Source organism: Schistocerca nitens, chromosome 6, assembly GCF_023898315.1.
Source record: "Schistocerca nitens isolate TAMUIC-IGC-003100 chromosome 6, iqSchNite1.1, whole genome shotgun sequence".
NCBI classification, from domain to species: domain Eukaryota; kingdom Metazoa; phylum Arthropoda; class Insecta; order Orthoptera; family Acrididae; genus Schistocerca; species Schistocerca nitens.
The window spans coordinates 529,829,939-529,851,057 of NC_064619.1; the positions used below are offsets into that span (position 1 = coordinate 529,829,939).

The 21,119-nt window shown below is 42.4% G+C and overlaps 1 protein-coding gene across 1 annotated transcript in view; it reads left to right on the forward strand.

The window, feature by feature from the left end:
• LOC126262874 (uncharacterized) overlaps window positions 1-21,119 on the forward strand; it is an 81,439-nt gene that overhangs the window by 53,260 nt on the left and 7,060 nt on the right. Inside the window, exon 3 of the mRNA XM_049959743.1 lies at window positions 7,010-7,180. Coding sequence (XP_049815700.1) covers window positions 7,010-7,180 — 171 coding nt within the window. The remainder of the gene's footprint in view (window positions 1-7,009; window positions 7,181-21,119) is intronic.

Sequence of the window (21,119 nt, forward strand, 5' to 3'; positions counted from 1 at the left end):
GTCATTTGTTACTCATTATATATACATTTCGTCATTTGCTGATATGTTCTGAACTGCAGTGCATGTGCACTCATGTAACTTGTCAACATGATTTTTTGCCATTCTGTTCTGAAAATGCTAAAGAATTTTTCAGTGCGTGTGCACTTTGCTATCTATCAAATAATTTATATATACATTTTCCTGATATGTTTTGTACTTATATTTTGTCTTTGTCTGAAATGTTTTGTACACGGTGCATGTGCACCACATTCAATTCATGTACTACATCTGAATATTCTGTAAATTGTAAAAGATGATTAATTAAAGAAAAAAATTTTGCCGCGCTTGGCAAGTCCAAATGACTCACCATCGCTGCCAAATTTTTGCCCCCCCCCCCCCCCCCCCCCCCCAGTGGAGGGTTATGAAACACGTATGTTGTGTGGCGGCGATGGCGAGACATTGCAGAGTCTCTGACCAGAGAGCTATTTGTCGTTCCTAGTCTGCACTTGACCGCGCGAGAGTTCAGTTGCGAGTTAGAGTTCGAGAGTAGTAGGGCATACGACATGACATAGTCTGTGGTAGAAGCGCGCGAGAGATAGTCACAGTTGTGTGTGAGGAATCGGCGGGCATCGACATGGCACTCTGGTCAAGATTCAGGACGAGGTATATTTTTAAATAAGGTAATGAAGCAGCATTGCGCACATCTAATAATGTATTGTAATTGTAACTAATTTGTTCAAGAATCGCCCAATAATAATTTTGTTTTCAAACCACGTACTTTAACAAACAAACATTTTATTGAAAGAATATTTGCCTTCCATTTCCTCAAAGAAAAATTTATTTAAGTTCAAAGCATATTTGCGATGCATTTCCTCCAAACTATGGCGAAAAATAAGAGCAGATGCAGTTTTACTGAGGTAAGAATTTGAGTTTAATTATTGCACAGGGCCTAAGATCGACATTTCGGTCTATTTGTGTTTTCATTGTCACTGAGATTTCATTATCATTGAATTGTGTTACATTTTTGTGGGCAGCTTATACCTGGGTCAGATTGCTAATTTTTATTTAATTGTCATTGTCATTAAATTTATTTGCTGGGAGGTTACACTTAGCTCGATTTTCATTGTAATTTAAAATATTGTGTTATCAAATTTCTCTGAGGAGGTTACACTTGGCTCTATGTCTTTTCACATTTAAAATATTATCTTTAAAATTTTGTGGGGAGGTTACACTTAGCAATATTCCCATTAACATTTTTTAAATATTGACTTTAGAAAATTTTGTGCGGAGGTTACACACTTGAGCCAAAAAAAAAAAAAACAATTGACGACATCTGTATAGGCGGCCTGCCTGAAAAAAACTCTGCCGTTCTTAATTTGTGGTGTTTGTTGTCATAGTGGTCGAAAACGATATTTCTTTCTGTAATTGAGCTTCTTGACCTAGTCACAGAAACGGAAATACATCTGAGAAACTCATGCAGCTATTTTGCATTCTCTCGGTATGTGACCATCCATCAAATTAATTTAGGGCTTGCCTGCAGCTATTCTCCAGGAAGCGGGGCTCTGGGAGGCACACGAATAATTTAGATGAGAAATATATAGTATGATTAAAATTACATAGTCTGATTAAAATAGTTGTCATTTCACGTGTTGGAGCTAGTTTCCTCCACTCAGAGCGCTCAATGCTATGCTTGAAACGTACGCCAGTGCAAACTGGCCATAAAATTTGTCAGTTCATTTCCCACTCCTTGTCCGGCATTCTTCTTGCTGTGTTTGGATCTCGAATCATGGGTCTATCACTTTTATTTTGTATTTCACCATACGTGATAACCACACTGAAACCAACACACACACACACACACACAGGCACACACACACACACACACATAAAACAACACAACACGAATACCGAGTGGGGTAGCACAGTGTTACTTTTATTCACTTAATTGGTTTAAATGTAAGTTTTTTTTATTTCTAATTATTTGCCATGTCATTTTTCATCGTCGTATTGACTTTTTATTTATGTGTGTGTCTTGTGTATTGAACCAGGGACCAAGACACGACGGAGAGATTTCGTCCCACCGTAGCCTTCAGTGGTTCACAACCCCACACAGGCCACAGCAGTGCACCCACCCCATCGCCGCCCCACTCCGAACCCAGGTTTATTGTGCAGTTCGGGCCTCTAGTGGACACTGGACGCCCCCCCCCCCCCCCCCCAATCCCCCTTCCCGGGAACGTCGCACACCAGACGACTGTGACCACACATGTTTGAGTGGTAGAGTAATTATGGTGTACACATACGTGGAGACAGTGTTTGCACAGCAATCGCCGACATAGTGTAACTGAGGCGGAATAGGGGGAACCAGCTCGCATTCACCGAGGCAGATGGAAAACCTTCTTAAAAACCATCCACAGGCTGGCCGGCACCCCGGACCTCGCTATGGACGTGCACGGCCTACCACTGAGGATCAAGGCATTAATGTCCTTCACTGTAGCGATGAAGACCCTTTCATGACTAGCCCAGAAATTAGAAACATCCTACAGTTAAGCGTCAGCAGATGAACTATACGTTATCATCTCAAGGAGAAAGGAAGGTATGGACTAAAATCGGCCTTAACGATATGTTGAAGGAGCAACATAAGGCTGCCAGATTACACTTTGCACTGGCGGACAGTGTAAACCGCTTTCGTACTGGTAGGAAGTTACATTTACGGACGACAAAGCATTTCCTAGTGCACTAAATGATTCGGTCCATGTATATCGTCCAAGTGGAGAGGGATTCGACAACAAATATGTCCAGCAGACACAAAGCTCTGGCCAAACTTCTGTCACAATTTGGGATGAATATCAACAAACGGTTGCGGCCTCTTGTGGGAACTGAACTGTCTACTTTCTAGCTATTACTGCTGCAAAATACTGGCTAACATAATGCCACTTTCTGTTCGTCACAGGTTTTCGGGACGCAGAATGAACTTACGAAATGACCGTTCCCCAGTGCACATAGCGAACTGTGTAAAACAGTGGCTCCAAATGAACGGAGACGTTGATCTGTTGGTATACCAGAGGAAACGAAGTGCTGTACAAGATGGAGAGTACTTTATTCGCCCCAGAAGTCAAATCAAATTTATTGTCGAATATTTGCTTTGAAAAAGATTTCCTAAATAGGTTCCTCGTAAATATTATTTCGAACGTCGCGGAAATTTATTTTGTCAACCGTGCTACCCTTTGTATCGGATCACACAAGTCGGTAACAGCACTGCACCCATGTAGGGTGGCGTAGTGGTGAGCATGTAATCTATAATTGTCAGGTTCGAATTCTGTCAGTTGTACAAATTTTATTCGTTGTAAAAGAAGGATGAGTAGATTAGGAGGAGAAAGTAATTGTAGCGGCCAAAGTATTCATATTGTTGTAATCATTTCAGTACACGGCTTCCCGTCTTCGCTGAAGGAAGCCAAGGGCAAATAGTCTTCACTAGCTTCCGTACTGTAAATACGCTTCAGTTTGAGGATGAGCTCAACTTGCAGTTGATAATCTTTTTATAGTTTTACCAGTACCCTTAGGAGGTAAACACGGTTTCGACCAATGATTTCCACAGTTATAAAAACACAACATGTGGTACCTCGTGGGTAAAATACTTAAGCAGTGCTATCAGATGAAACGATCGACGCGGCCCAGACTGTGTGTACTTTGTTTTTAAACCCCTTGCTACCTGGCCAATGATACTTTCTTATTAGAGAAACTTGTGAACGTTTAATTAAGACGTGTTTAGAGGAGAATAAATTCCTTCACCTACGGCGACAAGCCGCTTTTCGTCGCATTTCACTGGTTGAAAGAGAAAAACTCAATGTCTGAAAAATAAGAGCAAATCTGCCAGAGAATACAAAGTGAAGCGGAAAATATAAGTCAGCAATATGAGCATATTGCACCACCTGGGGCCTGTACTGATGTAGGGCCTGTTTGAGTGAGGCATATAGAGCTTGAAATCTGGGTACAATTAAATTTTTCAATCCTAATGCATTGTTTGCACACGAAGTTACTAATACAGTGTTGTTACGGAGCGCAATGAGTCGTCAACTGTGTATTTTCCGGTGAGAAAGGGCGCTGTCAAACAGTCTTCACAATATCATATTACTGCAACTGATGTTCCATAGAGTTAGAATTTCTTTTTGGCGACTAAGTGTTAGGTCGCTAAGTCGGATGTGAGGTTTCCAACTGTGCAATAATTTTCTGCATTGTTGAAAATGTGAACTTAGACTAGATTTAGTTTTAATGTAATCAATGAATAATTAGACATGTGCGATATTAACTTGAAAAATATTCCCTGGATATGGAGACTAAATAATTGAACTATTTTTGGGCACATGACTAACAAGCGTTAAATGCTTCCTTGAGCAACCCTTAGCGGCAGCTATATGAAGAACATAATAGCAATAATTCATAAACCCTTGAGTAAATCAGAGATACAATACGATTATTAAAAAGTATTCCGCTGTTCATGACGACTGATTTTAGATGTCAAAGTAAGGTATCACTGCAGTTATGTATAACATAACTAGCCGATAAATGTGAGACAATTAACTTCCCTTATAAGTAGTCATAATACCTGCTCTCTGAAATAGTGTCCAATGGTTATAAACCACCGACGCTCTTGCTCATACATTGATGACACGTTGTTATAAAGATGAAAATTTAAAAAAAATGAAAGGTATGTTTTATATGTAATTTTATACTGGCACATATTTTATTAAAGCGCCTTGTACATGAACTGTATCTTATATTGCTATCCTACATCGTCTTATTTCACAGTCTCCTATTACATAATCGTTGTCATCCTTCGCTTTCAGAAAACCTACCAATAATGTCAAATCATACTGCATAATTCTGTAAATGACGACTGTGTAGGCTTTCAAAGCTAATTCTATTACCGATATCGTGTGGCTAAGATATTATGTCATCGTGACGTTACAAAATGTTTCGAATTTTTATCTGATGATATAGGCAGCATTCTGTGACACTTAACAGCATGCTGTGGTTCCTTTACATGCAATTTGTGTAAACTTTGTCTTTGTGATTACTTGGTGAATACTACACTGATGTTATGTTAATTCAGAGTCCTAGAAGACAGTCGCCATGACTCTGTGGTTCTGTACTTTTTGCTCGGGGGAGAGATGGTGTTGCGCCACTGCATTTTGTTTACAGTTCGACGTGATACGCCCATATTTCTTCGCCTGTGACGACGTTCGACAACTGCCACGATCAGCTTTGCAACGCGCAAGCAATTGCGCACAGATGGTCCTTCGTTGCTCTTTGTGGTTTTCTGGTAGGCGGAAAGGAACCCAGCGGGCAAACACCTTTGAGTACGTCAACTGGTGGACGAGCGGGTCATCACTACCAACAGAGACATCTAGTTCAGCAGTGAGGTATTTGAATGTGATCTGTCGATCATATCGAATGAGAGTCTCCGTAAGTTCCAACAATGCAGGGATCATAGATATGCACGGCCAGGCGGCACATCGTTGCGATGATGTCAGACGCCTCGCCCAACGACTCACCATGCTTTTGTTCACTCCACAGACATTCTGAGAGCTTCTACGAATATCTACGATGCTCTGGTTTTCTGCCAAAAGAAACTCCGTGACAGCTCTTTGCTTGGAATGCACCCCCGCTACAGACGACATTGTGAAGGCTACGTATAGCGCCGCCACGTAGTGGAATTTCATGAAACTACAGGAGTTGGATCGGGAATATTTCATGACGTCTCCCAAAAAATTACGCATTTCTTCTGCTGAAACTGACCGGGAAAAAATGTGCTGCATTACTCATTGAAAGCTACTTGTAAAAGAAGGGATCGAGTGATGGGAAACATCCGGAGGCGTCAATGAATAGTCAGTTTGTTAACGGAAAGTTTTGGAGGGGGGAGGACAAAAATTGTAGCGGGAGACCAACGCTTGAATACAATGAGCAGGTTCAAATGGCTGTTGATTTTTGTACATACACAGAGATGAAAAGTCTTGCACAGACTAGAGTAGCATAGAGAGCGCCATCAGACCAGTTTTCGACTAAAGACTACCACCACAACAACAACAACAACAACACATAATGTTCGCTTTATTACGCTGTGTTGTTTAATATGACAACTAGTTTACAAGAAGGAGACAGCTCTTCAGTGTAAATGTGGGCCGGCCACGGTGGCCGAGCGGTTCTAGGAACCACGCGGGTCGCAGGTTCAAATCCTGCCTTGGACATGGATGTGTGTGATGTCCTTAGGTTAGTTAGGTTTAAGTAGTTCTAAGTTTAGGGGACTGATTACCTCAGTTGTTAAGTCCCATAGTGCTTAGAACCATTTGAACCATTTTTTTTGTAAATGTGCCTACACGCTAACGGTATACATAAATAGCTTTAAATAGTACGTACATAATAATGAAGCCTTGGTGAAACTAATTTACTGAAGCACTCAGAGGCTTTTGCTCTCTCTTTCTCCATTTCTCTGTTCGTCTGTCTGTCTGTCTCTCTCCCTCTATCTCTGTATTGTTCTTTCTTCTCCTGCTTCAGCGTACCTGTATCTGTATGTAGGCATACTATCTACAATAAGTTGCTATCAAGAAAGACTAAGTGTAGTTTGTTTTCAAACTTGTGCTTATTGCTTATCAGTCCAGCACTATACCACACATTTTAATTAGGACTAAATACATTCGATTTGATGTCTACTAACCACATAATTATGTGATGCGAATGCTTGTTTCTTGTAAAATAAAATAAGGAGCACTTCGTTGATACGTACGTTAGTTTTAAGAACTGATTTGTGCAAGAAGCTGGTAGTAGTAGTATTAGTAAGTAGGGATTCTGTGAAAACGAGTAATAGTTGTTTATTTATCTACCTGTTCCATTTGTTTTATTTTCACAGGGCTCTTTAATTAACAAAATGTTTTCTATTACTAATTAAAAGTTTGCTTTTGGAATGGATAATCAAATATGAAAATATTATCTGTGACACCGATAGGGAAGTATGAATCATTTATTTCTTTTCCAGTTTGATTTGTACCTGACACAATGTGAAAGCAGAGGTCAGCAACATACGTGCACACAGGACCTAAAGATGAGCTTAGTAGACATCTGTGATCATCTGGCAGACAAGAATCAGATTTGGACAGAGGGAGTGGAACACATATTGGAATTTGACCCCCACTGCCCCATAAAGCCAGTAAGTAGAAGCGACTTTACACTGAAGGAATCATCTCATGTTTAATATCGATGGTTTAAATGCATTGACAAGGATGTGTACGTCAGTAAGTCTACTCTAAGGGTGAGTGTCTAATGCTTAGTATAGGGAACATACAGGGGTTGGACTAAAAATGGAAATAGAGCGAGGACTCCGTGATTGAACGTAAATGCAGATGATAGCGAAGCCGGCAGGTTGCGCTGTTGTTTATGACCACGAACGGCACGGCTTAATGTCCTCAATACGCTACTAATGCCAGTCGTGGTCACAACGGTGTTCTGTGTATTTTGTCAAGTGAATTCAAACGTGGAAAAATTGTTAGTGCTTGTATTGTGGTTGCTTCCGTAACCAAGGTAGCCGAAATGTTTGGTGTGTCGAGAACCACCACTCCAAAGATTTATACTACACACAAGGAATGTGGTAATCCGTCACCGGCTATGTCACAACGTGGACGAAAGTGTTTGTTGACTGATAATGATGGACTCCATTGAAGAGGATTGTGACGAAAAATAAGAGGACTATAGCTGCAAATGTCGCTGCAGAACTGAATGTCGCACTTGCGAACCCAATCAGCACCAAAACAACACGAAGGGAACTCCGCAATTATTGCACAGCGGCACTCATCAGTGATTAAAATACCCGTAACAGGAATACGTGGAGCGACGAAAGAAAGCCATTTGGTCGGATGTGTCTTATAGCATAATGTTTGCAGCTTCTGGCAGAGTTCATGTTCCAGGAACGAAACGCGGCGGAGGTTCGGTGATGATTTGGACCCCTTGGGTACTCTGCAAGGTCACATTGCTGCAAGGGGTATACGACCATTGTGGCTAATCAGGGCCTTCCCACAGTACAATGTCTGTTTCCCAATGCCAATGCTTTATTCGAAGACGACGCTGCTCCTATTCGTTCAGCTCGCATCATCCAGGACTTGTTATGGGAGCACGAGGATGAATTGTCGCGTATCTCCTAGCTACCACAGTCACCAGATTCCAATATTACGGACTCCTTGTGACCCACTTTGGAGAGAAGGACACGTGATCGCTATCTGCCTTCATCACTGTTACCTGAACTTATCACATTTTGCTTGAAGAACGTTATAAGATTCCCTCAAAGACCATACACGGCTAATCCATTCCGGATGACCAGAAGCTGTTTTGAATGCCAACGGTTTTCCTACACCATGTAAGTAAAGGTAATGTGTTGTTTTTGTGGTGTTTCCATATTTTTGTCCGCCGGCCGCGGTGGTTTAGCGGTTCTAGGCGCGCAGTCCGGAACCGCGCGACTGCTACGGTCGCAGGTTCGAATCCTGCCTCGGGCATGGATGTGTGTCATGTCCTTAGGTTATTTAGGTTTAAGTAGTTCTAAGTTCTAGGGGACTGATGACCACAGATGTTAAGTCCCATAGTGCTCAGAGCCATTTGAACCATATTTTTGTCCACCCCATTAGCTCAGTGGACAGGATGTTAGTCACCCACTTAAAAGAACATGGCGCTATAGGTGGCATTCGGCTGTCATGCGATCCTCCGCTGCTGATGTATCACGCCAGTGCAGTCCTGGGTACTCTCGCGTCCGTCGGCCGTCGTAATTTAATATATATACAGTGGCGGTCGAAATAATAGAGCCACCTCTATTGACGAGATTAAGAACTAGGATATCTATTAGTTCGCGAAATCGCCACGAGTGCCGTGTTGTCAGTCCCTTGTAGACAACATCAGGGAAGACGTTGCTGCTATCTTTAGTCGTCCGAAAGGAAGCGTTTGAGCTAGACGTGTGAAAAGAGGCATAAAGGTAAGAATCTTATGGGTCAAAATAATAGAGCCGCTTTACACATGTGCCTTTAAATTGATTTTTATGCAGTTGTTTTGTATGTAAATTGACGTGTGGTTTTGTTTACATTCGTCTAGATGGGCAGAGCAAAGCATACCAGTGAAGATGAGCGTATAGTAATGTTCCGGATGTTCAAAAGTGGGATGTCCATGAATAAAATAGCCAATGTCTTGCACGTTTCGCGAAAACGAGTCCAGAACGCCATGAGACGGTCAAAACAAACAAAGCCGCAGGTGGAGAACAGGGGGCGACCTCGTGTAACTACTCCTCGCGTAGACAGACTCATCACTAGGGAAGTGAAGAAAGACCCATTTTTGTCAACACCACGACTGAAAGCCATTTTGTTTAGCGACGAACATGATGTTCAACCATCAACCTCAACGATTCAAAGACGACTGAGATCTGCAAAATTGAATGGGCGCATTGCAAGAAAGAAGCCACATGTTTCACAAGCTAATGTTCGGAAAAGGTTAGCCTTTGCCCGGAGAAATGAACAAAAACCTAATACTTGGTGGAGGAACATCCTTTGGTCCGATGAATCCAAGTTTAATAGGTTTGCCTCAGACGGAAAAGTCTATGTGCGCCGCCCACCAAACCAGGAATTTAATCCCAAGTACACTTTAAAAACTGTGAAATACGGTGGCGGAAGTGTTATGGTATGGGGATGTTTTTCGTGGTACGGCATTGGTCCAATACACCGTATCAACGGCATAATGAACGCAGAAATGTACAAAGACATCTTGGCAAATGTGATGCTGCCTTATGCTGAAGAGGAAATGCCGCTGAAATGGAAATTTCAGCACGATAACGATCCAAAGCATACTGCAAGGATCATAAGGCAGTTTGTTCAAGAGCACAATATCGAAGTATTAGAGTGGCCACCTCAGTCCCCTGACGCATCACCCATTGAGAACTTATGGGAGATCTTAGACAAGAGAATTGACCGCTCAAAAGCTACATCTTCAGAAAAACTGTGGGAAGAAATCCAGAGAGCCTGGTATGCGATCAGTAGTGACGAATGCAGGCGTTTAGTAGACTCTATGGGTAAGAGGTGCAGGGCAATCCTCAAAAATAAGGGTTACCCCACGAAGTACTAATGCAGTCCTATGCAAAAAAGACTGTTCCTGTACGTTTCATAAGACTGAGATCAAGTACAATATATTTGTTTCAATTGGCTCTATTTTTTTGACCCTGTGGTCTGGTATTCTTTTGAATATTATTGATTATTACTGATTATTTTGTGTTGTGTTATCTATATAACTGACTATAGTACAATGTGACTCGGTTGTAATGGTTTCCATCATAGTTCAAACATGTCTAGTACTAAATGTGCACTTTATTCCAAACCTTTGCCAGGTGGCTCTATTATTTTGACCGCCACTGTATATATATATATTATTGTTATTATTATTATTTGATTGTTGCCGACTTACGTGGTGGGCCTTAATAAAAATGATATTCCATTTAATTTTGATTTTACGATTAAATGCTTTCCTGAAGTTCTCCTTTTTAACAATATTAATTTCAAATTATTCGTTACGTTAATGAATGTTAGACTCGCTGAATCTTAAAACATGAGCATATAAGTTGTACAATGTAATAAACTTTTCATATTAATTTCCTCGGCTAGTCAGTTCACCTTAAAGCATAAGATCTTTAGTTATTAATTACAATTGCGGCCCACACACGCGCGAGAGTATTTTTCTTACCTCCGTTAACCATTGTATTGTAGTCAGAGTTCTGGCTCTGAGTCTCGGCTATGGTACTGAAAATAAGAATCTTAAAGCTAAGTATTTTCTGCAACGTCGGGCGGCTGTGGAGAAAAATTAATACTATGTTAATAGCGGGCGAATTTTCCGCTTCCGCTAATTTTTCATAAGTTAATATCGCCACGTAATGGCGTCGTTGGCTGCATCGGCTGCTGCGATTGTTGAACTGTAAATTACTTGAATGCAGGTTAATTCAAGGAAGGCGGACATGAAATCGGGAAAACCTCTTACAAATTAAAAGTGCACAATAATATTAAATCAGTATATTATATGCTTAACTCATACAAATATGCTTACATTTGCCAGCACTCGCAAGATGTCCGTCGATACACAATAAAGACAAGAGAAGAAGTGAAGACGACTAAAAAATTAACAAAAGAGGTATCTTGTCGTCTCTTTAGATCACTTTGTTATATTTCTTTGCATTGCATTTCTTTGAATTTCTCGACAGAGAAATTATTGTTTTTCGGCTACATGAAAAAAATATATTATTCAGTTTATGGATGTGTCTTCTTTATAAATACTGTTTTTTAAGTCTTTTCGTAATATAGCACTGGGGACGCTATAGTACGTCTCAGTCGGTTGCATGGAATCAGCATAGTCAGGTGGAGATGAGACGGGGTGGCACAAAGGAGCTGATGATGTATTTGATGTGTTCGGAGGGACCAATGACCACTCCGTAAATTAAGCTGCCAGATTTATTATTTTGTCAACACTGATGGTCTAAAGCGGTGGTTGTCAAACTGCTGCCTGTGGGCCACATGCGGTTCGATGTGTGTGAAATCATATGGGACTTAACTGCTAAGGTCATCAGTCCCTAAGCTTACACACTACTTAACCTAAATTATCCTAAGGACAAACACACACACACACACATGCCCGAGGGGGGACTCGAACCTCCGCCGGGACCAGCCGCACACTCCATGATTGCAGCGCCTTGGCCCGCCGGGGTGGCCGAGCGGTTCTAGGAACTACAGTCTGGAACCAGGTGACGCCTACGGTCGCAGGTTCGAATCCTGCCTTGGGCATGGATGTGTGTAATGTCCTTAGGTTAGTTAGATTTAAGTAGTTCTAAGTTCTAGGGAACTGATGACCTGAGAAGTTGAGTCCCATAGTGCTCAGAGCCATTTGAACCATTTTGCAGCACCTTAGACCGCTCGGCTAATCCCGCGCATATGCGGTTCGAACCGAGTATTCATGCGGCCCGCGATTCTTAGCCGTATTATAAAATAATATGCATAAAGCAACTAACAGGTGAATCCAGAAACATACACTGACTTCGTACGAGTGAATACTGAGGTGCCAAAAGTAATGGGATACCTCGTCATATCGTGTCGGATCCCCTATTGCCCGGTGTAGTGCCTGTTCCAGAGGTTGCCCCTCAGTCTGCAAGATCCGGGCGGTCGCAGAGGGTGGGCTTACTGGTAGTTGGGAGCTCCAACGTCAGGAGCGTAATGGGGCCCCTTAGGGAAATGGCAGCAAGAGAGGGGAAGAAATCCAATGTGCACTCCGTGTGCATACCGGGGGGAGTCATTCCAGATGTGGAAAGGGTCCTTCCGGATGCCATGAAGGGTACAGGGTGCACCCATCTGCAGGTGGTCGCTCATGTCGGCACCAATGATGTGTGTCGCTATGGATCGGAGGAAATCCTCTCTGGCTTCCGGCGGCTATCTGATTTGGTGAAGACTGCCAGTCTCGCTAGCGGAATGAAAGCAGAGCTCACCATCTGCAGCATCGTCGACAGGACTGACTGCGGACCTTTGGTACAGAGCCGAGTGGAGGGTCTGAATCAGAGGCTGAGACGGTTCTGCGACCATGTGGGCTGCAGATTCCTCGACTTGCGCCATAGGGTGGTGGGGTTTCGGGTTCCGCTGGATAGGTCAGGAGTCCACTACACGCAACAAGCGGCTACACGGGTAGCAGGGGTTGTGTGGCGTGGGCTGGGCGGTCTTTTAGGTTAGATGGCCTTGGGCAAGTACAGAAAGGGCAACAGCCTCAACGGGTGCGGGGCAAAGTCAGGACATGCGGGGACCAAGCAGCAATCGGTATTGTAATTGTCAACTGTCGAAGCTGCGTTGGTAAAGTACCAGAACTTCAAGCGCTGATAGAAAGCACCGAAGCTGAAATCGTTATAGGTACAGAAAGCTGGCTGAAGCCAGAGATAAATTCTGCCGAAATTTTTACAAAGGTAAAGACGGAGTTTAGAAAGGATAGATTGCATTCAACCGGTGGTGGGGTGTTCGTCGCTGTTAGTAGTAGTTTATCCTGTAGTGAAGTAGAAGTGGATAGTTCCTGTGAATTATTATGGGTGGAGGTTACACTCAACAACCGAGCTAGGTTAATAATTGGCTCCTTTTACCGACCTCCCGACTCAGCAGCATTAGTGGCAGAACAACTGAGAGAAAATTTGGAATACATTTCACATAAATTTTCTCAGCATGTTATAGTCTTAGGTGGAGATTTAAGTTTACCAGATATAGACTGGTACACTCAGATGTTTAGGACGGGTGGTAGGGGCAGAGCATCGAGTGACATTATACTGAGTGCACTATCCGAAAATTACCTCGAGCAATTAAACAGAGAACCGACTCGTGGAGATAACATCTTGGACTTACTGATAACAAACAGACCCGAACTTCTCGACTCTGTATGTGCAGAACAGGGAATCAGTGATCATTAGGCCGTTGCAGCATCCCTGAATATGGAAGTTAATAGGAATACAAAAAAGTAGCAAGAGTAATAGAAGGCAGATTTCAGACTACCTAACAGATCAAAACGAAAATTTCTGTTCCGACACTGACAATGTTGAGTGTTTATGGAAAAAGTTCAAGGCAATCGTAAAATGCGTTTTAGACAGGTACGTGCCGAGTAAAACTGTGAGGGACGGGAATAACCCACCGTGGTACAACAACAAAGTTAGGAAACTACTGCGAAAGCAAAGAGAGCTTCACTCCAAGTTTAAACGCAGCCAAAACCTCTCAGACAAACAGAAGCTAAACGATGTCAAAGTTAGCGTAAGGAGGGCTATGCGTGAAGCGTTCAGTGAATTCGAAAGTAAAATTCTATGTACCGACTTGACAGAAAATCCTAGGAAGTTCTGGTCTTACGTTAAATCAGTAAGTGGCTCGAAACAGCATATCCAGACACTCCGGGATGATGATGGCATTGAAACAGAGGATGACACGCGTAAAGCTGAAATACTAAACACCTTTTTCCAAAGCTGTTTCACAGAGGAAGACCGCACTGCGGTTCCTTCTCTAAATCCTCGCACAAACTAAAAAATGGCTGACATCGAAATAAGTGTCCAAGGAATAGAAAAGCAACTGGAATCACTCAACACAGGAAATTCCACTGGACCTGACGGGATACCAATTCGATTCTACACAAAGAACTTGCCCCCCTTCTAACAGCCGTGTACCGCAAGTCTCTAGAGGAACGGAGGGTTCCAAATGATTGGAAAAGAGCACAGGTAGTCCCAGTCTTCAAGAAGGGTCGTCGAGCAGATGTGCAAAACTATAGACCTATATCTCTGACGTCGATCTGTTGAAGAATTTTAGAACATGTTTTTTGCTCGAGTATCATGTCGTTTTTGGAAACCCAGAATCTACTATGTAGGAATCAACATGGATTCCAGAAACAGCGATCGTGTGAGACCCAACTCGCTTTATTTGTTCATGAGACCCAGAAAATATTAGATACAGGGTCCCAGGTAGATGCTATTTTTCTTGACTTCCGGAAGGCGTTCGATACAGTTCCGCACTGTCGCCTGATAAACAGAGTAAGAGCCCACGGAATATCAGACCAGCTGTGTGGCTGGATTGAAGAGTTTTTAGCAAACAGAACACAGCATGTTGTTATCAATAGAGAGACGTCTACAGACGTTAAAGGAACCTCTGGCGTGCCACAGGGGAGTGTTATGGGACCATTGCTTTTCACAATATATATAATTGACCTAGTAGATAGTGTCGGAAGTTCCATGCGGCTTTTCGCGGATGATGCTGTAGTATTCAGAGAAGTTGCAGCATTAGAAAATTGTAGCGAAATGCAGGAAGATCTGCATAGACAAATGTAATGTATTGCGAATACATAGAAAGAAGAATCCTTTATTGTATGATTATATGATAGCGGAACAAACACTGGTAGCAGTTACTTCTGTAAAATATCTGGGCGTATGCGTGCGGAACGATTTGAAGTGGAAAGATCATATAAAATAAATTGTTGGTAAGGTGGGTACCAGGTTGAGATTCATTGGGAGAGTGCTTAGAAAATGTAGTCCATCAACAAAGGAGGTGGCTTACAAAACACTCGTTCGACCTATACTTGAGTATTGCTCATCAGTGTGGGATCCGTACCAGATCGGGTTGACGGAGGAGATAGAGAAGATCCAAAGAAGAGCGGCGCGTTTCGTCACAGGGTTATTTGGTAACCGTGATAGCGTTACGGAGATGTTTAGTAAACTCAAGTGGCAAGACTCTGCAAGAGAGGCGCTCTGCATCGCGGTGTAGCTTGCTCGCCAGGTTTCGAGAGGGTGCGTTTCTGGATGAGGTATCGAATATATTGCTTCCCCCTACTTATACCTCCCGAGGAGATCACGAATGTAAAATTAGAGAGATTAGAGAGCGCACGGAGGCTTTCAGACAGTCGTTCTTCCCGCGAACCATACGCGACTGGAACAGGAAGGGGAGGTAATGACAGTGGCACGTAAAGTGCCCTCCGCCACACACCTTTGGGTGGCTTGCGGAGTATAAATGTAGATGTAGATGTAGTGGCATGTACTCAACAAGTCACTGGATGTCCTCTGCAGAAATATTGAGCATGCGGCCTCTATAAATGTCCATAGCTGCGAAAGTGTTGCCAATATAGAATTTTGAGCACGAACTGATCTCTCTGTTTTGTCCTATGAATGTTCGATGGTATTCACGTAGGGCGATCTAGGTGGGCAAATCATTCGTGCGAATGTAGTTCAAACAAGTTGGGAACAACTGTGGTCCGGTAACGTACCGCACTATCTATCGCTTCAATCGCTTGCGCCTTGGTCCCGCATTGTGCGCGGGGTTGACGTGGTTAAATCGGATTTGGCATGTTAATATGAAGGGGTAGCCGGATGCCCTTCCTGCCACCACCCTGTACCCCCCGGGACGGGGACTGTCTGCGTCTAGTGTAAATCATGGAAAAGTGCGGACGTGTGCCAAATGTCTGTGAGTCGTGTAACTGAGGCGGGACGTGCGGACCAGCCCGGTATTCACTTAGAGAGATGTGGAAAACCGCCTAAAAACCACATCCAGGCTGCCCGGCACACCGGCCCTCGTCGTTAATCCGGCGGGCGGATTCGATCTGGGGCGGTGACGTGCAGCACTGTCAGCCTTAAAAACATCGTGGTTTGGGAACATGAAGTCCATGAATGGCTGCAGATGGTCTCAGTTGGTTCAGTTGGACCAGAGGACCCAGTCCATTCTATGTAAGCACAATCCACACGATTATGGAGCCACCACCAGCTAGCACAGTGCCTTGTTAACAATTAGAGGACATCGATTCATGGGATCAGCGCCAAACTCGAGCCCTGCCATCAGCTCTTACCAATTGAAATAGGGTCTCATTTCACCGGGCCACGGTTTTACTGTTGTCTTTGGTCCAAATGATATGGTCACGAATCCAGGAGAGGCGCTCGAGACGATGTCGTGCTGTTACCAAAGACAGTCACGTCGGGCGTCTGCTGCTGTAGCCTATTAACGCCAAATGTCGCCACACCGTCCTAACGGATGCGATCGTCGTACGTTCCACATGGAGTTTTCCGATTGTTTCACGCAATGTTATTTGTCTGTTAGCACTGACAGCTCTACACAAACGCCACTACTCTCGGTCGTTAAGTGAATGCAGTCGGCCACTGCGTTGTCTGTGGTGAGAGGTAATGCTTGAAATTTGGTATTCTCAGCAAACTCTGGACATTATGGATCTCGGAATACTGAATTCCCTAACTATTTCCGAAACTGAATGTCCTATGCATCTAGCTCTAACTACCATTCCGTATTCAAAAGTCTTTTAATTTAAATCGTGCAGCGTTAATTGCGCCGGAAACCTATTCACTTGAATCGTCTGAGTACAAATGACAGCTCCGCCATGCAGTGGCCTTCTATACCTTGTGTACGCTATACTACCGCCATCTGTATACGTGCAAATCGCTACCCCAGTGTATGTTTCTTGCATAGTAAGAAACAAAAATACATAGTGGGACAATAATATTTTAAGATGTGTTTAATTTTAATTGATGGTGGTAAATTCGGCCGGGAGCTAAGTACAATTAGCCGCTTACGTGATGGGGTGGGTGGGTTGTAGCGCAGCCACTTCAGAATTAATAGAAGTGTAAGATGAATGTTTTATCGTTTCTCTTCCAGTGCTACCAACTCACGAGCGTGCACAGCTAGCACAGATCAGTTGCTACGGTATCTATGTCAAACGGAAATAATATCAATTTCTGCCGGCGGAGGTTCGAGTACTCCCTCGGGCATGGGTGTGTGTTTGTCCTTAGGATAATTTAGGCTAAGTAGTGTGTAAGCTTAGGGACTGATGACCTTAACAGTTAAGTCCCATAAGATTTCACACACATTTGAACATTTGAACACATAAATTTGTGAATACGAGTTATACAGTTTCTCCAGAAATTCTCGTTACAAATTTCTAAGACTTGTAGAGTGGAGTGAGTACATAATATTTTGAATAGGAACTCAAGTTGGGACACAACAGTTTCAGTTCTAAGACGGTTTCTGTTCAGATAGGTAACACATCGACGTCTGCTAAGGGAAAGAGAAAAGTTTCAGAGTTGCTCGTCCTGGTAAGCAATAGGGTACAGAGAAATATGTGTACTATGTTTGACGGCTACATGATGTCACTTAACGTTTACCTTTTGGGGTCGTAAGCAAAGTTTAATTTGCGAGGCTCCTGTTTAGACAGAGGAAAATGTACCGGCACGAGTTCTGGTTGCTACAACAGAAATTGAAGAGACGCCATTGTAAGATGGAGAGTGCGTACCAGGACATGCTTTGTAGGTACAGTGTCTGTAACAGTGGTGGTGGTCGCCATATCGAGCCACTCTTGTAATGCATCAATACTGTTCTGTACACACAGAGTGCTGGTTTTGCTTTTTTGGTATAGTGTAAACACGTAATGTTTCAGTTTTAATACAAAAAACTGTGCTTAAGTGGTAAATGAATGTTTCGTTACATAATAATTGTACTACGTCACCCGTAATTCAGTTCCTCAAGCAGAAGAGGATGAGTCAAACAACTGAACTGAAACCGTTGTAGAACGGAAACGGTACGTTTCCGAACATGGATTCCTATTCAAATATTATGTACTCACTCTCCTTTACACAACCCAGAAATTAGTAACGAGGAATTTCCGAACACCTTGTAGAGACGCTCATCTTCAGATGTGGTACATGTTTGTACCAATTAATATGCAGTCAAATTAGGACTGTTGCAGTGCAATGCAATGAGTAAAAGGAAAATGCCATTCAAAACAATTGTGATTGTGTCTCATTTTTCAATCACATTTATTAATTAATACAACATACAAATTTATGGACGTTACCAATTAATAGAAAGTTCTGTTGGGGAATGTGTGGTAAGGTGGTCAGGACGGGAAAAGCGGCCATTGCATATTTTTTACCTTGAACAGCGCTGCTGCCTGTCGAAAAGTAGTCAAACTAGTTCTAATATACATAACCGTTCCGTTGTTTGAAATATAACAGGGTGTAACAGTTAACAACAACCCCCTACTCATTTTCGTTCCTGGGTGATCTCCGATGCTGCAGTGGCTGCAAAAGAATTAATGAGTATCTGCTTGACTATAATTTGCTCCAACTTGCTCAGCTCTTGGCAGTGTAGTGCCAAGACAAATTTCAAGAAATTCAGGTTGATACATGTTTCTCTTTTAGAATTACATACGATACGATTAAAAAATTGTGACAAAAGTGGCTCACATAAACTGCCGAGAAACTGAGACCCTGATATCTAATTCGTCACTCATGTTGTTGTTGTTGTGGTCTTCAGTCCTGAGACTGGTTTGATTTAGCTCTCCATACTACTCTATCCTGTGCAAGCTTCTTCATCTCCTAGTACATACTGCAGCCTACATCCTTCTGAATCTGCTTAGTGTATTCATCTCTTGGTCTCCCTCTACGATTTTTACCCTCCACGCTGCCCTCCAACACTAAATTGGTGATCCCTCGATGTCTCAGAACATATCCTACCAGCCGATCCCTTTTTCTAGTCAAGTTGTGCCAGAAGCTCCGCTTCTCCCCAATTCTATTCAATGCCTCCTCATTAGTTATGTGATCTACCCATCTAATCTTCAGCATTCTGCTGTAGCACCACATTTCGAAAGCTTCTATTCTCTTCTTATCTAAACTATTTATCGTCCACGTTTCACTTCCATACATGGCTACACTCCATACAAATACTTTCAGAAACGACTTCCTGACATTTAAATCTATACTCGATGTTAACAAATTTCTCTTCTTCAGAAACGCTTTCCTTGCCATTGCCAGTCTACATTTTATATCCTCTCTACTTCGACCATCATCAGTTATTTTGCTCCCCAAATAGCAAAACTCCTTTACTACTTTAAGTGTCTCATTTCCTAATGTAATTCCCTCAGCATCACCCGACTTAATTCGACTACATTCCATTATCCTCGTTTTGCTTTTGTTGATGTTCATCTTATACCCTCCTTTCAAGACACTGTCCATTCCGTTCAACTGCTCTTCCAAGTCCTTTGCTGTCTCTGACAGAATTACAATGTCATCGGCGAACCTCAACGCTTTTATTTCTTCTCCATGGATTTTAATACCTACTCCGAACTTTTCTTTTGTTTCCTTTATTGCTTGCTCAATATACAGATTGAATAACATCGGGGATAGGCTACAACCCTGTCTCACTCCCTTCCTAACCACTGCTTCCATTTCATACCCCTCGACTCTTATAACTGCCATCTGGTTTCTGAACAAATTGTAAATAGCCTTTCGCTCCCTGTATTTTACCCCTGCCACTTTCAGAATTTGAAAGAGAGTATTCCAATCAACATTGTCAAAAGCTTTCTCTAAGTCTACAAATGCTAGGAACGTAGTTTTGCCTTTCCTTAATCTTTCTTCTAAGATAAGTCGTAGGGTCAGTATTGCCTCAAGTGTTCCAACATTTCTACGGAATCCAAACTGATCTTCCCCGAGTTCGGCTTCTACTAGTTTTTCCATTCGTCTGTAAAGAATTCGCGTTAGTATTTTGCAGCTGTGACTTATTAAACTGATAGTTCGGTAATTTTCACATCTGTCAACACCTGCTTTCTTTGGGATTGGAATTATTATATTCTTCTTGAAGTCTGAGGGTATTTCGCCTGTCTCATACATCTTCAGGACTGGCTCTCCCAAGGCTGTCAGTAGTTCTAATGGAATGTTGTCTACTCTGGGGGCCTTGTTTCGCCTCAGGTCTTTCAGTGCTCTGTCAAACTCTTCACGCACTATCATATCTCCCATTTCATCTTCATCTACATCTTCTTCCATTTCCATAATATTGTCCTCAAGTACATCTCCCTTGTGTAGACCCTCTATATACTCCTTCCACCTTTCTGTTTTCCCTTCTTTGCTTAGAACTGGGTTTCCATCGAAGGTTTCTTTAATTTTCCTGTAGTCAGTATCTATCTTGCCCCTAGTGAGATAAGCCTCTACATCCTTACATTTATCCTCTAGCCATCCCTGCTTAGCCATTTTGCACTTCCTGTCGATCTCATTTTTGAGACGTTTGTATTCCTTTTTGCCTGCTTCATTTGCTGCATTTTTATATTTTCTCCTTTCATCAATTAAATTCAATATTTCTTCTGTTACCCAAAGGTTTCTACTAGCCCTCGTCTTTTTACCTATTTGATCCTCTGCTGCCTTCACTATTTCATCCCTCAAAGCTACCCATTCTTCTTCTACTGTATTTCTTTCCCCCATTCCTGTCAATTGTTTCTCCCTGAAACTCTGTACAACCTCTGGTTCTTTCAATTTATCCAGGTCCCATCTCCTTAAATTCCCACCTTTTTGCAGTTTCTTCAGTTTTAATCTACAGTTCATAACCAATAGATTGTGGTCAGAGTCCACATCTGCCCCTGGAAATGTCTTACAATTTAAAACCTGGTTCCTAAATCTCTGTCTTACCATTATATAATCTATCTGATACCTTTTAGTATCTCTCATATATGATTTTAACAATTACTGGTTACGTTATCCATTATTAGATACAGAACATTTATTGATTACAATAAAAAACACGCTGACGTCACGGAATTACGTA